Source organism: Nuphar pumila, chromosome 15, assembly GCF_984573655.1.
Source record: "Nuphar pumila chromosome 15, dmNupPumi1.hap1.1, whole genome shotgun sequence".
NCBI classification, from domain to species: domain Eukaryota; kingdom Viridiplantae; phylum Streptophyta; class Magnoliopsida; order Nymphaeales; family Nymphaeaceae; genus Nuphar; species Nuphar pumila.
In genome coordinates, this window is record NC_143263.1 from 15,924,359 (window position 1) to 15,939,275 (window position 14,917).

At 32.4% G+C, this 14,917-nt stretch overlaps 1 protein-coding gene across 4 annotated transcripts in view; it reads right to left on the minus strand.

The window, feature by feature from the left end:
- The window catches only part of LOC149814620 (uncharacterized), a 57,130-nt gene that overhangs the window by 29,243 nt on the left and 12,970 nt on the right, over positions 1-14,917 (minus strand). The window contains exons 7-10 of one of the 4 annotated variants that reach the window (XR_016427991.1): positions 4,825-4,885; positions 4,615-4,675; positions 3,480-3,590; positions 2,704-2,807 (exon numbers count right to left, since the gene is read on the minus strand). Coding sequence is in view for 3 of the 4 variants with exons in the window: in XM_089989652.1 (XP_089845778.1) it covers positions 4,656-4,675; positions 4,825-4,885 (81 nt within the window). In the remaining variant the exon portion in view is untranslated. The other 3 variants (XM_089989651.1, XM_089989652.1, XM_089989650.1) reach the window with 3 other exon arrangements.

A 14,917-nucleotide genomic window follows, 5' to 3' on the forward strand; every position in this document is an offset into this window, starting at 1 on the left:
TTACACTAATGAAAGTTAAATGCTACAAGTATTTTGTAGCTGAAGAATCCACACGTGATTCCTGTGTTGTGTTGCTCACTTTTGAATTGAACTGAGACAGTCATTAAACAAAACAATATCAGGCACTACAATAAGTTTAACAAGAAATGCAAACATCATCCCAAAATTGTTACATACCAAAAGATTTGTCAAACTCAAGCCATCGTTCCACTGAAACAGGTTGGGGGGATTGCAGGTTCCGACGTTGTAATGCACGTCTGTAGGGTATTGCTGCATGTTGAAAATTACACAAATTAGATATTGATAAGTTGCACGTAATACAATTTACATGGAAAGCAATATACTGTATTACATACCTATTCATGTGAAGGGCTTGGTTGCTTAAGGGTTGGTTGTTTCTTACATATTTTCTTGCAAACCAATTCCAGTGAACCCTTTGTCCTCCAACGACTGTGATTAGAGGCATGTTTCCTTTTAATACCCTTCGCTAGGTGAATATTTTCATCATAATCTACAAGGTTTACTCGTGACTTGTCAAAGATGATGTTGACGCTTCGACGCAACTTGTCATAAGAGTTAGAAGAAATATGAATTTCACCTACGTTGTTCGACCGCGTTTTCTTAGATTGGTCTTCATGAGCTGCAACAGACTCATAGTGAATTAACTGTACTTTTTCAAGTAATTCCCTTGACACTTTTCTCATACATACATAGGCTTCTTCGCTTTTCGATGCCAAATTTATAACATCATAAGTGACCTACATAGTTGTTGGTAACGGGAGACTGTGTGACACTTCTCATCAACACCAGATAGACTGACATTATTTCTATCAAGCAGTTCAATCTTTGCTTGTCTTGTCAATCTTCACATTATATATGACTCAGGTATTTCTTGTATTTTCTCTTGATTAAGTGTCGTTAATGCATGACGACATAAAATACCTTTGAATTCAAACATTTTGCACGTACATTCAACTGTTCCGTTGTCAACATTGTACGTAACATGTGCTTCTTTTCTTTGTGGTTGTTCTTTGCCCTCCTATACAACATGGTATTTGTGCATATTTCCATATTGCACACGTCCTTCTATGTTGCAATTCATGACCTGTATAACCTCCTTCTTAATCCATTTAAATACAGTTAGTGTCTATAGATCTGCAGGTAGCGTCAATAGTTACAAGACGGGTGTTGAAGCATTGCACATCTTTGTCAAGCTCATTTTGTCTAAGACCATCTACAAATAATTCATACTGTTCCATGAAACGAAACATTGTTAAACATGAATACAAGGTTTTTTTAATGTGGCATGCATAGATTCAACTCTTTGTGTGCTTATCATACCTACACAAAAGTATTGTATTTCATATGTCAATGCTTATTTCTCTTTGTTTGCATATAAATTTTGTAACCACACAGTCTTCAAGGTCGTACATCTGAATAATTTGCTCCCAATCAGACAGAAAAGTGACCTCGTTCATGCTCTCAAGTACACACTTTCTAAACATTTTATCAAACTCTGTATTCTGATTAAAAATGTGTCATATGTTCTTTGCTGCATTTTGAAAGATATGCCACAAACATAGGCGATGATGTGCATATGGCCATACATGAGACACTGCAGTCACAATTGCATGATCACCATCTGTAAGTACAACTCCACGATGCTTCCTATTCATTGCCTGTATAAATACTTTGAACAATCACTCAAAGGTTTCCTTGGTCTGGTTATACAAAAAAGCGTCGCCTAATATACAGCTCCGTAAGTGATGGTTCACTCTGACGAACTGCACAAATGACCATTGTTCCATATTAATCTTCACTGTCGTATAAAAAACAAGCACATCATTGAAGCATTCATAATCTACTCTTGACTTTGAATCTGCCAAAAACATATTCACAATATACTCATCTTCATCAAGTTGCATTGCACTAAAAAAACCAGGGTCATTGCTTGAATTCTTCTGTAGGTAATCAACCAAAGAACATATTCCTCCATTCTTCATGTTGTCTAACCTCATCGTTCTCAAATGGTTTCTTAGATCTATAGGTGTAAATGGTACATTCTCGCGACCACCATCTATGCGCGCACATAAATTGTATGTCTTCCTTGGTATAATGCCGACACTATCAGCTATTTCAGCAACTGCAACATGCACTTCAATTACTTTACGATGTGACCTTAACATAGAAGTCAAAAGAATGGGCTAATTCATGGTTATGATCATTGATTAAAGTACAAATTACATATTTTCCATTCGAAAGTCTTCTTAACACCATTCACGCTGGACAACCACATCTTGAATTTGTCTTGCTCATTGTTGGATTTTCACTTGACTTCTTCCAACCTTTCTTAGAAAAAATATATGCTTTTCTCACCACGACACCCTGTATATTTTTTGCCCAAGAATACCTTCTAACACTGAATCCAAGTTTTAAGGCATAATCATTGTAAAATTTGCATGCAACTTCCTCATTATTAAACTGCATTCCCTCTACGAGAACATAGTCAAGTGTAATATCATGTAGACTTGAGGTGCCTGCACCATTGTCAAGTGCACTGTCATGATCGTCTACCTTATTATCGAATTGCATTTCATTTGATGGAATATCATTATTGAATTGCATTTTGTCTGTTGAAATATTCAAGTCTAGAGTGAATCCAATGCCTGCACCCTTATTATCATGTGCATCAATAGTGCACATATTCACTTCTTCAGGTGCGTCGATAATATGTATGTCTGTTGCTCCATGACTTTTCAGTGATTGAGACACATCATCTTCACTGCAACCAGTTGATATGCTCAACACTGTCATGAAAAAAACATCAATTTGCGTTAGCCAGCACATACATTTACAACAATTCAGCAAAATATATTACAAATCGATAATAACAATCAAAACAATATCTCAAAAATTGGCACTGAAAAATAAATAACATCTTACAAATCGATTTACGAAAATTCAACATAATATATTACAAATCGAGATTAATAAACAAAACAATATCTCACAAATCGACACTAGAAAACACATAATATCTTACAGATCGATATACGATAATTCAACATAATATATTACAAATCAATATTAACAAACAAAACAATATCTCACAAATCGACACTGGAAAACACATAACATATTACAAATCAATATACAAAAATTTAATAAAATATATTACAAATCAAGATTTTCAACCGAAACAATATCTTATAAATGAATCTAGAAAATACATAATATCTTACAAATCCATATACGACAATTCAACATAATATATTACAAATCGATATTATCAAGCAAAACAATATCTCACAAATTGACACTAGAAAACACATGATATATTACAAATCGATATACGACATTTCAGCATAATATATTACAAATCGATATTAATAAACAAAAAAATATCTCACAAATCAATATATGTGTTACTACAACCACAATTTATGTTACATTTAATATACTGAGTGAATGAACAATACCGAATCAGGTAGAGGCCCTTGCTCGCATCTGTAACCAAGCATTCTTGTTAACAGGTCCCAGCATCTTACAAATGCCTTCAAGTTTCCAACCGTTGAAACGATAAAATCTACCTACAATAATAAAACAACGCCTTAATGACACTCATGACGATATACGTTCTTCAACAATAACATAATGACATAAAAAGATACTCACGATGTGACCTTAATGGCACTTGTTGGAATGTTTGTGCGTCATTGCTTTTTTTCATACTGCCTAACGAAAATGAAGAAGAGAAGACTCTAAAAAGAGATGGCCGACAAATCCCCCTATGACGCCCACCAATGATTGAACCAGTCGTTCGATTTATAGTTATCTCCACAAGGTAGGAATGAACCCATAAAAGTTTTATATCTAACACAAGGCAGAAACGAGAAGGCGGCTACGTGTTGTAACACAAGCTAAAAACAAAGGCGGAACATGCAAATCTATATACGGGGAGCGGGAGGACATTTTTGTCCAACGCATATCTTACGGGAGGACATTTTCGTCAAAAGCATATCTACTTTTTTTATATGTTATTTTATTATAAAGTCATTGTGGGCAACATTGGCATATGAATTATCACGGGTCCCAAGATATTCCTCCGTACACACCGGAACACACGAATTTGTGTTCCGGGGAGAACACACAACACCCTCTCTTAGAAGTAGGAATTAACAAGTTGCATGCTTATTTCGAAATTTCATTTGTAAAATGTAAATGAAAAATCACGAGGCTGATTGGCATCTATACAAGAATCACATCTGGAATCTATTCAACAAGAGAGCCATCACAAAGGGTTGTAAGCAAGCAGGAACTTGAGATGAACTATAGCTGCTCAAGCTCAAGCTCATGGTTCGAGCTATCAAGCTCATTAACTCTAGTAGTTCAACCTTGCTGCCGCATGCCAGTTATTTACTATTTGATAACTTTGTTTAAACAAATAGCATCATACACCAGTCTGAAAACTAACACTATATAATGCGAGACCTGCAGAAAGTTTAACAACTCCATCAATAGGATACCTTTTTCCATTTTCATAATAGCTACACATCAATAATCAAGTTGCAATCCAGATTATACTAGCTTTAACAAAGAATTTTACATCATCACCTGTTGCATTGTCAATTTATATCCAACAAGACTCTTTTTCTTTAGTCATAAGTCGGTTCATCTGCAACAAACAATAAATTTAGCAATTAGTAAACATAAAAAAACGTCCATGGCCATAGTTATCCCATTCACCAGCACATCCAAAAGCTACCCATCATACTGCAAATATTACCAAAATTTTAAAAATTTATTTGCAGACAGAATACGTACCGCCCCCACCATCATTGTCCTCATCATCCAAATAATCCTCATCATCATCAAACCCGAAATTCTGTAAACATAGTGTGAGAAGTCAAAAGTCAATTTGTTTATTGTGGCTTGAAACTGCAATGACATTATAATATTACTCGAAGGACTAAAAAAAAGCTTCAATGCAGCTTCAGATATTTCTTCATGTGCATCAAGCCAAGCATGCTGAAAGGAGGTTTCTAGACGAGAAAAAATATATGCATCCACAATTATAGATCAAAATATTAGCATACTAGTGAAAAAGGAAAGCTTTCACCATGAAAGAAGACTGATGAATAAATCAAGGCATTCCCAATATAAATCATCCCAAACTTCATCATCCTCAAAAAGGAAAAAAGATGGAAAATGTCTATCAAGTACCACCAACAGTAGAGCAATTGCTTATGGTACTACTTTGTACAATTCTATTAATTTTCCAAGCCATTTTAAATGAATAACTACATCTAGTAATAAGAGTTGGGAACATAATGAAATAGCTAAAAATATAGAACCAATGGCACTAAGGGCTTACAATATCACAATCACAATGTGCACAAGCATAAGTCCACTAAGGGACACTACAATAGCCAACAAAGGGCAACACAAGAGAGGATAAAAAAATATATTCACTTTATTGAGCAAATGCTTTAGCAAAATACATTAAAGGAATAGGTGGGGAACACCCCTATTTATATACAACAAAATGAGAGAGTGAGGGACATTGGGGGCTCCCACATAGAGACCCAACGTCTCTATGGTCTGATGACCATAATACCACCAATGGCATTATTAATTACAAAAATTACAAAAAAAATAACTATTTTCTAAAACAGTTATTTATTACATATGTAAAAAGACAAGAATGTCCCTAATGGGCATTAGCTATATATATATATATATATATATATATATATATATATATATATATATATATATATATATATATATATTAACACCCCCCTTAAACTTACGGTGGAGTGACCGAAAGTTTGCTAAGGAAAAAAAGAAATTGAGGTGCAAGAAGAGCTTTGGTGAAGAACTTTGCGAGTTAATACTCAGATGTGACATATGGCAACATAATAGTTTCTCTCAGGTACTCATCACGTACATAATGACAATCCATTTCTATGTGTTTGGTTTGCTCATGAAAGGTGTGGTTACTTACAATGTAGATTACACTCTTATTGTCGCAGTACATCTTCGAAGGTTTTGAGATTATGACACCCATATCTTTAAGAAGATTTTTTAGCCACACAATCTCTATTATGGTTGTAACCATTACATGATATTCTGCTTCGGTTAAAGATAATGATATTTTTTGTTGCTTCTTGCACTTTCACGATATTATAGAATCTCCTAAAACAACACAAAAACCTGTGGTTGAGATACTATCATTGTGATTTCCTCCCCAATCAACATCAGTATAAGCAAGCAAATCTAAAAATGAAAATGAAGATAAAAAAAACTCCTTTTGTTATGGTGTTTTTAATATATATGATAATTCTTAACACAACACTCATGTGCACAATAGTTGGATTATGCTGAAACTGATTGACAACATGAATTGCATGAGCTATATCATGCCTGGTGATTAACAAGTAGGTGAGTGACCGATCAATTGATGATAAGGTGTAAGACCTTCAAAGAGAGTCACATCTTCAAGTCTTAACTTAGCATTTATCATTTCAGGGGTTTCTACTTTCTTATCATTTGATATGCCAAGCTTCATTTGAGACAAAATGTATCCTCAGGGAGGATAAGCAACTTCAATGCCTAAGAAATATCTCAAAAAACCCAAGTTAGACATATCAATTTTTTTTTTCAAAACATTTTTAATATCAATAACTCCCTACTTGTCACTTCCGGTGATTATCATATTATCTACATAAAGTAGAAGTATGACCACTTTAGAACTTATACTTTTAACAAAAAGAGCAATGTCCGTATAATGAAAACCCAAAAGAGATAACATTGCTAAATCTATCATAGCAGACTTTTGGAGCCTGTTTAAGACCATACAAGGCTTTTATTAAGTCTGATAATTTTTTCAATTTCAATATTAAATGCCGGCGGAGGATCCATGTAGACCTTCTCATTAAATTACCCGTTAAGAAGCATTTTTAATATCAAGTTGATATATGGGTCATTTTTTCATGGATGCAAATGCTAAAAGAGTCCTAACACTGGTCATCTTAGATAATGCTGCAAAGGTTTCCTTATAATCAATTTCATATTCTTGAGAATATCCTTTGGCGATTAACCTAGCCTTATATCTTTTTAAGGTCCCATCACTCTTGGTTTTAACCTTAAAAACCCATTTGCATCCTATAACTTTCTTTTTTAAAGGTAATGAAGTTATTTATTAAGTTTTTCCTTTTTGAGAGCATCTAATTCTACATTCATTGTTTCAACCTAATGTGGAAGATTTTTAGATTTATTATAGTGTGACGGTTCAAAGTAGGAATGTAAGGCTATCAAACAAGCTCTATAATTTGGTGTTAAAGTATTATATGATACAAACCTACTAGGAGGAATAGAGACACGATTGAATCTTCAAAGTGGGGTTTCTTCCATAGAAGAATCATATGTATATTTTTCTAAGTCACTTGGAGAGTTTCTTTGCTCACGCGACATTTTCAACATTAGAATGCCCATCATTATCACTCAAGGAATTATCATTCGAAGGAATATCACAAAAGGTTAATTCTTCATTTGTTTCCTTAGTTATCTCAAGTTCATTTTTATTTTCTAAAAAAGGTCACATCTTTAGAAACATAAAGTTTGTTGTTCTTCAAGTCAAAACATCTAAAGCTATTTTTATTTTCAATAAAACCCATGAAAGCACATTCAATGGCTTTTGAAGATAATTTATCTCTCTTATGCAAAAAGACAAAACATTTGCAACAAAAAATTCTCAAACATTTATAATTGGGAGGTTCTTTTCATATGACTCCACATGAAAATTGTCTATCTAATTTATGCACTAATTCAAAAAAATTCTATGTTTCCATCGGGAAGAGAGGATAATGTTATCGCGGCTCTCGAAGTTGATGGAGATTTGAGTAGTTGTTGGAGTGCCTCCAATAGTTGAGTCAGTGAAAAAGTGTTTCCTCCTTTTGTAATGGATTGTTCTCTCTTTGGTGTGGTCTCCTCAACGGAAGCTACCTTGTTTTTGGAGGTCTCACTGAGTTTGGGACAATTAGGCCTTATGTATCCCGATTCCTAGCAATGATGAAAACAACTTTCCTATATCCACCATTATAGTTATTTTGGCTCCCAAAGTATTGAGGCTTATAAGATTTTATATGATTTTCGGGTTTAGAGATGGCTAGCACTCTAAGTCACACGAACTCGGCTATAAGGTCGACGCACCCGCGTTGACACGCCCCGACACGGATGCTGCTTCGGACACGGAGCAAACACGGTAAACCAAGTGTCGGACTCGATCAACGCATCGGGGCCGAGTCTGTCCACATTTTGGACTCGGTCAACTTTGACCGAGTCTATTTTTATCCATTTTTAGGGCAAAAGACGTATAAAAACTAAAAAAATGAACTTTATATATATATATATATATATATATATATATATATATATATATATATATATATATATATATATATATATATAGCTGAGTCTTATTATTGTTATCTATATATAGCCGTGTCCCCAAATGGGCACAACTTTGATCTAGTCTTATTATTGTTATATATATATATATATATATATATATATTAAAAATATATATACATATATATAGTCGTGTTCTTGTGTCCAAAATTTTTGAAATTGCTCTGCACCCGTACCCGCACCCATGTGACATAGCTAACACTTCATCTCCTCTTTTAACCATACAAAGACACATCTTTCAAGGAAAAAAGTTTAGATCTATGAAGGTGTAATGAAATAGCGAAAAATACAAAAACAATGTCAATAAAGGCTTTACAAGATCACGATCACAAAAGTACATAAGTACAAACCAATGCCACTAAGGGCTTACAAGATCACAATAACAATGTGCACAAGCACAAGTCCACTATAAGACAAAACAATAGCCAACAAGGGGTAACAACACAAGCACTAAGTGCATATAACACATTAAGGAACTAAATGAAAAGAAAACAAAAATATAAAAAATATTCATCTGTACTGAGCATAAATGCCTAAGAGAGGGCATGGGGCTTTATTGGAGAGCTCTCAATAGAGTTGTTGGGAGCTCCCAATGATTCTATAGTCTTTTGACCATAGAGCCCATGCTCTTTACAAAAAAGACTTAAAATAAAAAGACAAAATAAATAAGAGAAAAATTGTTCCTAACGAACAATACTATTACACGAGTAAAATGATGAAAATACCCCTAGAGGGTATTTACCTATGACATAATTAATTAATATATATATATATATACCGAAAGTTTGAAAATACAACAAAGATTCAATGGGAATGATCCAAGTCCTCAAGTGCCTTCAATGAAAATCTTCATTTTTATTATTAGAGAGTTTTGCAAATACAAGTCTTCAAATGTCTTTTATTGGTGATCATCCCCGATCGCCTTCTTCGGTAATCTGCCATCTTCATGATGCATCAAAAATATTATCTTTTCAATCCATCACATCTTTAAGAACCTGTAGAGAATAAAACAAAGGTTCCAACTACAAAAAGAAGGTATTCTAACCAAATAGTTATGAATTTTCAATATATATATATATATAGAGAGAGAGAGAGAACAAAAATAACAGTCAAGGAAATTTTTTTAAGCAAACTAGTGATAGTTTTTAGAAATATTAGATAACCATTAAGAAAAATAGGAGCATGCCCCAAAAGAGAAATTTTTATGAAATCAAATTTAGACAATCATAAACTTAAAATCAACATATTTTTCAAGAAAACATAAATATTGATTATAAGGGAACTTAGTCACTAAAAACAAATCAATTATCAAGAAGAGATAAACAACGATGTATTAATAATATTCTAAATTTTTAAAAGAACTCTTCAATTAAAACAAATCATAATACTAAAAACAATATGCATATAAAGTAGAACACTAAAAAAGAATCCTCAAGAAAGAGGAGTTAATTAAATTTATGCATGCAACAATGTGAACAAGATAATCAATATGAAACACACATATATATCCAACATGCAATTAAAGCATATTTAATGCATATAAGACGACAATAAAAATAACTATTTTTATCAATTGATTTTAATGTAAAGAATCAAATAACATCAATTATGAACAAAAGTGTCCACCAATATCAAGTGGACAACACACAAGTGTTCTCGTAAGAAACACACTTTCAACACCCACAAAGGGACACACACAAGAAGGCTTACAATATAAAGAATAAGATTTTTATTAAACATCACAAGTATGCAAAATCCATGAAATTTTTATCAATAAACATTTTTCCCTATAAGAAATCACAAGTAGAAAATATTTTGAAATTTCATGGAGAGATTCTAAAAAATCCCACATAACAAAGGGGATCATACTTGCAAATTTCAACAATAATTCAACCACTACAATCACCTCACTAGACCTTTAAACCTCAAAATTCAAGTGTATCATCGACTAGAACAAGAATATAACCAATGAGTGCACATAACTCACCACATTGAAAACATCTCTTGTCTACATATAATGACACTCAAAACAAGTGTATCAACGACTAAAACAGGAGCATAATCACAATGCCAATAGTGGCCTAAAATTACACATGAAGATATAAATAACATCTCTTGTCTACATATAATGACACTAAAAAATCAAGTGTATCAACGACTAAATCAAGAGTACAATCATAATGCCACTAATGGGCTAAAAATACACAAAAATGAGAATAAACATTTTTTTGTCTACATAAAATGACACTTAAATAAGAAGCACAATAAGAGAAAACACAAAAGGTAAGAAAGTTTGTAATGAAAACAAATTAATGCCATCAATTTGTACAATCTTTTGAAACACCATGGTTTAAAAAATAAATAGTCATAACAGATAAACATAATTATGAGCATCCAACATAATAATGGCCAAATAAACAAATAAGTGATACAATACACTTATAAAACCATAGATCAAATTGTTAAAATATATTCCTTAATCAGTGTAATCATATATATATATATATATATAAAGGTTGATACATATACATATATGGTATATATGTATATGTATCTACCTAATTATATATATAAAATATATATTTCTCTATTATTAGCCATAGGGGTAGTTTAGTCATTTCATGTACTTTTACGCATATTCTATTTGAAATATGATTGTAATTTATTTTTTATTTTTCTTTTCTTCTTTTTTGTGGTTTGCACCACCTAGGGAGGCTCCCCAAAAGAGTCATTGGAGAGCCCCCAATGGTCACAAATGTGACCGTTGGGGGCTCCCAACTACTCCTTTGGGAGCCCCCTATGTGGCTTCTCTAAAGGGTTATAAATAGGGGTCTTCCCCTTGTATTTCATAATTATTGAGGGAGCTTTAGCTCTAATGTAAAAGGGTTTTTACCCTATTTTTCATAATAAAGACATTCTTTTAGCCTTTTGGCTTAACCCCTTTGTTGGTTTAGCACTTTATGTGCTTTTGGTTGCCCCTTAGTGGGTTTGTTTTTGCACCTTTAGTGTGCATTTATGGGTTCATTATCGAACCCTTTGTTTTCTAATATAAATAACTGTCAGTTAGAGCCAAATTATAAGTTAACAATCTAAACTGACATAATCGAAGTGAACACAACTCACCCCCCACAAACAAACTCTGGTTCAACAATAACAAGGCCAAGAGAAATGATGCATCATATAAATTTTTGTGATGGACACAATAAATGCCATAAGGCAATAAATACTCACGAAAATCATTTTTCAAACAAGTGAGTTCAAATATAAGAATCGATTTGAAAAAAAAAAGTTTCAAATCAAACTCAATAATGGTAGATGAAAAACTTAGATTGAATATAGTGTAATCATATTCACAACAAGATGTCAATTGATCCAATCATAAGCATAATTAAAATAAGCAAGCTATATAGACAAACAACTCAATCTAGATTAGAAGTCTATTATGAAACAATCAATGCCATATATCATTAAAGAGGACCAAAATATATATAGAGATTCTCAAAGAACCATATTGAAAACGAAATGTATACACAAGTACAACTAATCATTGATACTTACAAAGAGATTAAAAGAACTCATGTATATGCAATAATCTAAATAACTTATACAAAAGACATGCATAAGAACAAGTTTAAGCATATATGAAGTGATAGATTTAAGGCACTAAAGGCACAATATAAAAATTTATATTTTATAAATAACAAGTATGCAATGAATCAAGACTCTTTAATCAATGACAAACATGTCTACCAAAAAATCTAAGTGGACAAACACATCCATCAATAATGGACAAGTACTAAAGTGAATCGTGAGAGAAATACTTATAACACCTATAAAGGGAGAACACAAAGAAGTTTATCATGATTCTCAACCTAATATGTTATTAAAAACTAAGTGTTCAATATAAACATAGTATTTAAATTTCATGCAAAATATGTAAGATAATGTTCATTAAAAAGCCATGAGACTAAGAAAATAATATAATCATAAGGGCTACAAAAAAGACCAACAAGAGAAACACCCAATATCATAACTATTGTCCTACAAAAGGCATTTATTAAAGTGAATGACTTCCCATAAAAAATTATGTTCAATACCTTATGCACGAATAACCAATCTTATTCATTATGTAAGGCAATCATAAGTGCATAAGGATCAAAATCATCAAATATCAATATAAAAATTATTTTTTCATAAGCTAAATCATAATTTATAACACTTCATATGCTAATTTTAATACACCAAGAGTACAAAGAAAAATTAAAAACAAGTTTAAGCAAAATTTCATAAGATCATACTTATGAAATACACACAACACAATTATTTTAAAATATATGATAATTTTTCAAGAAAGAACAAAACAAAGTTCAATAATATAATAAAAGCCAACAAATGCTCAATCATACAAAATTGTATACATATATATCAAATAAAGCAAGTTTTTTAAAAATTAAGATTCAAACATGATTTCAAAGAACATACATATATCTAATTTCACAAGACTAAACAAATAAACCTTATAAGAACAAGTCCAACAATATAACAAAAAACATTCAATTTTTTTTTGTTTTAATAAAAAAAGGGGCAAACATATATATATATATATATATATATATATATAAATTAAAGAATAAGTGCTTTCTAATGCATAATGCATAAAAAAGACAATACAAGAAGAATTTAAAGATATAAGATGCATATCAGGTCTAGTTTTCCCTTGAATCCAAGCCACACAACGATCATGAATCCTTCATGAAGCATAAAATTGAACCAAAGAATCCCAAGACCCAAAAGAGGCAAAATACCAAGAAGAAATTCTTGGCTCTGATACCATGTAATGAAATGGCGAAAAATACAAAAACAATGCCACTAAGGGCTTTACAAGATCACGATCACAAAAATGCATAACCACAAACCAATGCCACTAAGGGCTTACAAGATCACAATAACAATATGCACAAGCATAAGTCCACTATAGAACAAAACAATAGGCAACAAGGGGCAACAACATAAGCACTAAATGAATATAACACATTAAGGAACTAAATAGAAAAAAAATAAAAAATATTCATCTTTATTGAGCATAAATGCTTAATAAAAGCATTGGTTACAAGAGAGGGAACCCTTATTTATATACAAAAAGAGAGCATGGGGCTCTATTGGGGAGCTCCAAACAGTCACAAATATGACCCTTGGGGAGCCCCCAACGACTATAGTCTTTTGACCATAGAGCCCATGCTCTTTACAAAAAAATACTTAAAATAAAAAGATAAAAAATAAATAAGAGAAAAAATATTCCTAATGAATAGTATTGTTACACGAGTAAAATAACGAAAATACCCCCTAGAGGGTATTTACCTATTACATCATTATATACATACATATATATATATATATACATGTACAACTTAACAGAAGGGAGGATCTAACTTGCTCAAATTTGGACCTAAGCCCATGTAAAAATTAAAAAAATGTTCTTTTTCCATTTGTTCTCTTCTTAGCTCTACATCTTCGCTAGCAGCCCATTTAGGTTCAAGAAGAGTTAACCCATAGTGGACCTAGAGAACTAAAATAATCACGAACACTCATTTCACCTTGTTTGATGGTTCTTATTTTTTCTTACAAGAAAATTTGTCTTGAAAGATCTTTTTGAGTATAAATGCCCTTCATACAGAACCAAGCCTCATTGACTTTACAAAATTTGTCAATGTTGGTACATACCTTGAGCTCAACATTGTTCATAAACCATGCAAAAATCTTGGCAAAGTTACTTTCATAATCCTCTACCTTAGTTTGATGATCTTGAATAGTTTTTATATGTGCATCACCTTCTAAAGCTTTCTCTTGATCTGCACTTTTGGTGAGCTTGAATTGCGGCTCCGGGATGGTGCCTATTGTAATGAAGTATGCGGAAATCTAACCCAAGCATGCAAAGGCATCAACAAAGTCCAATAATGGACAAGCACCATGGCACAAGGAGAATATAAGCAAGAAGTTAACAATGGGACAATACAAAATCCTTTAAAAGGCAACATAAACAAGTAAAGAATAAAAGACTTTATTGAAGAGAGCTTGAGAAAGCTTAGAAAATACAAGGGGAGAGGTCCCCTATTTATACAACACAAAGAGGGAGAGAGGGACCATTGGGAGCTCCCAACAGTCACATTTATGACCGTTGGGGCCACAACGACTCTAAGGTGGGCCCCAACGACTCTAAGGTGGGCCCCCAATGCAATATAAAAAAACAAATTATATTTTAAATAAAACTAAAAAAATCTAACCTAGTAAAATAGTTGTTTCTAGAAATAACTATGCGAAAAGACAAAAATACCCCTATTAGGTAATCTAGACAGAATATATATATATATACATATATTTTAACACCTATCACATATTCTCAAAGTTTTTTGTCTTTGAGGTTATTTTTCATTGTGGATGCCACACT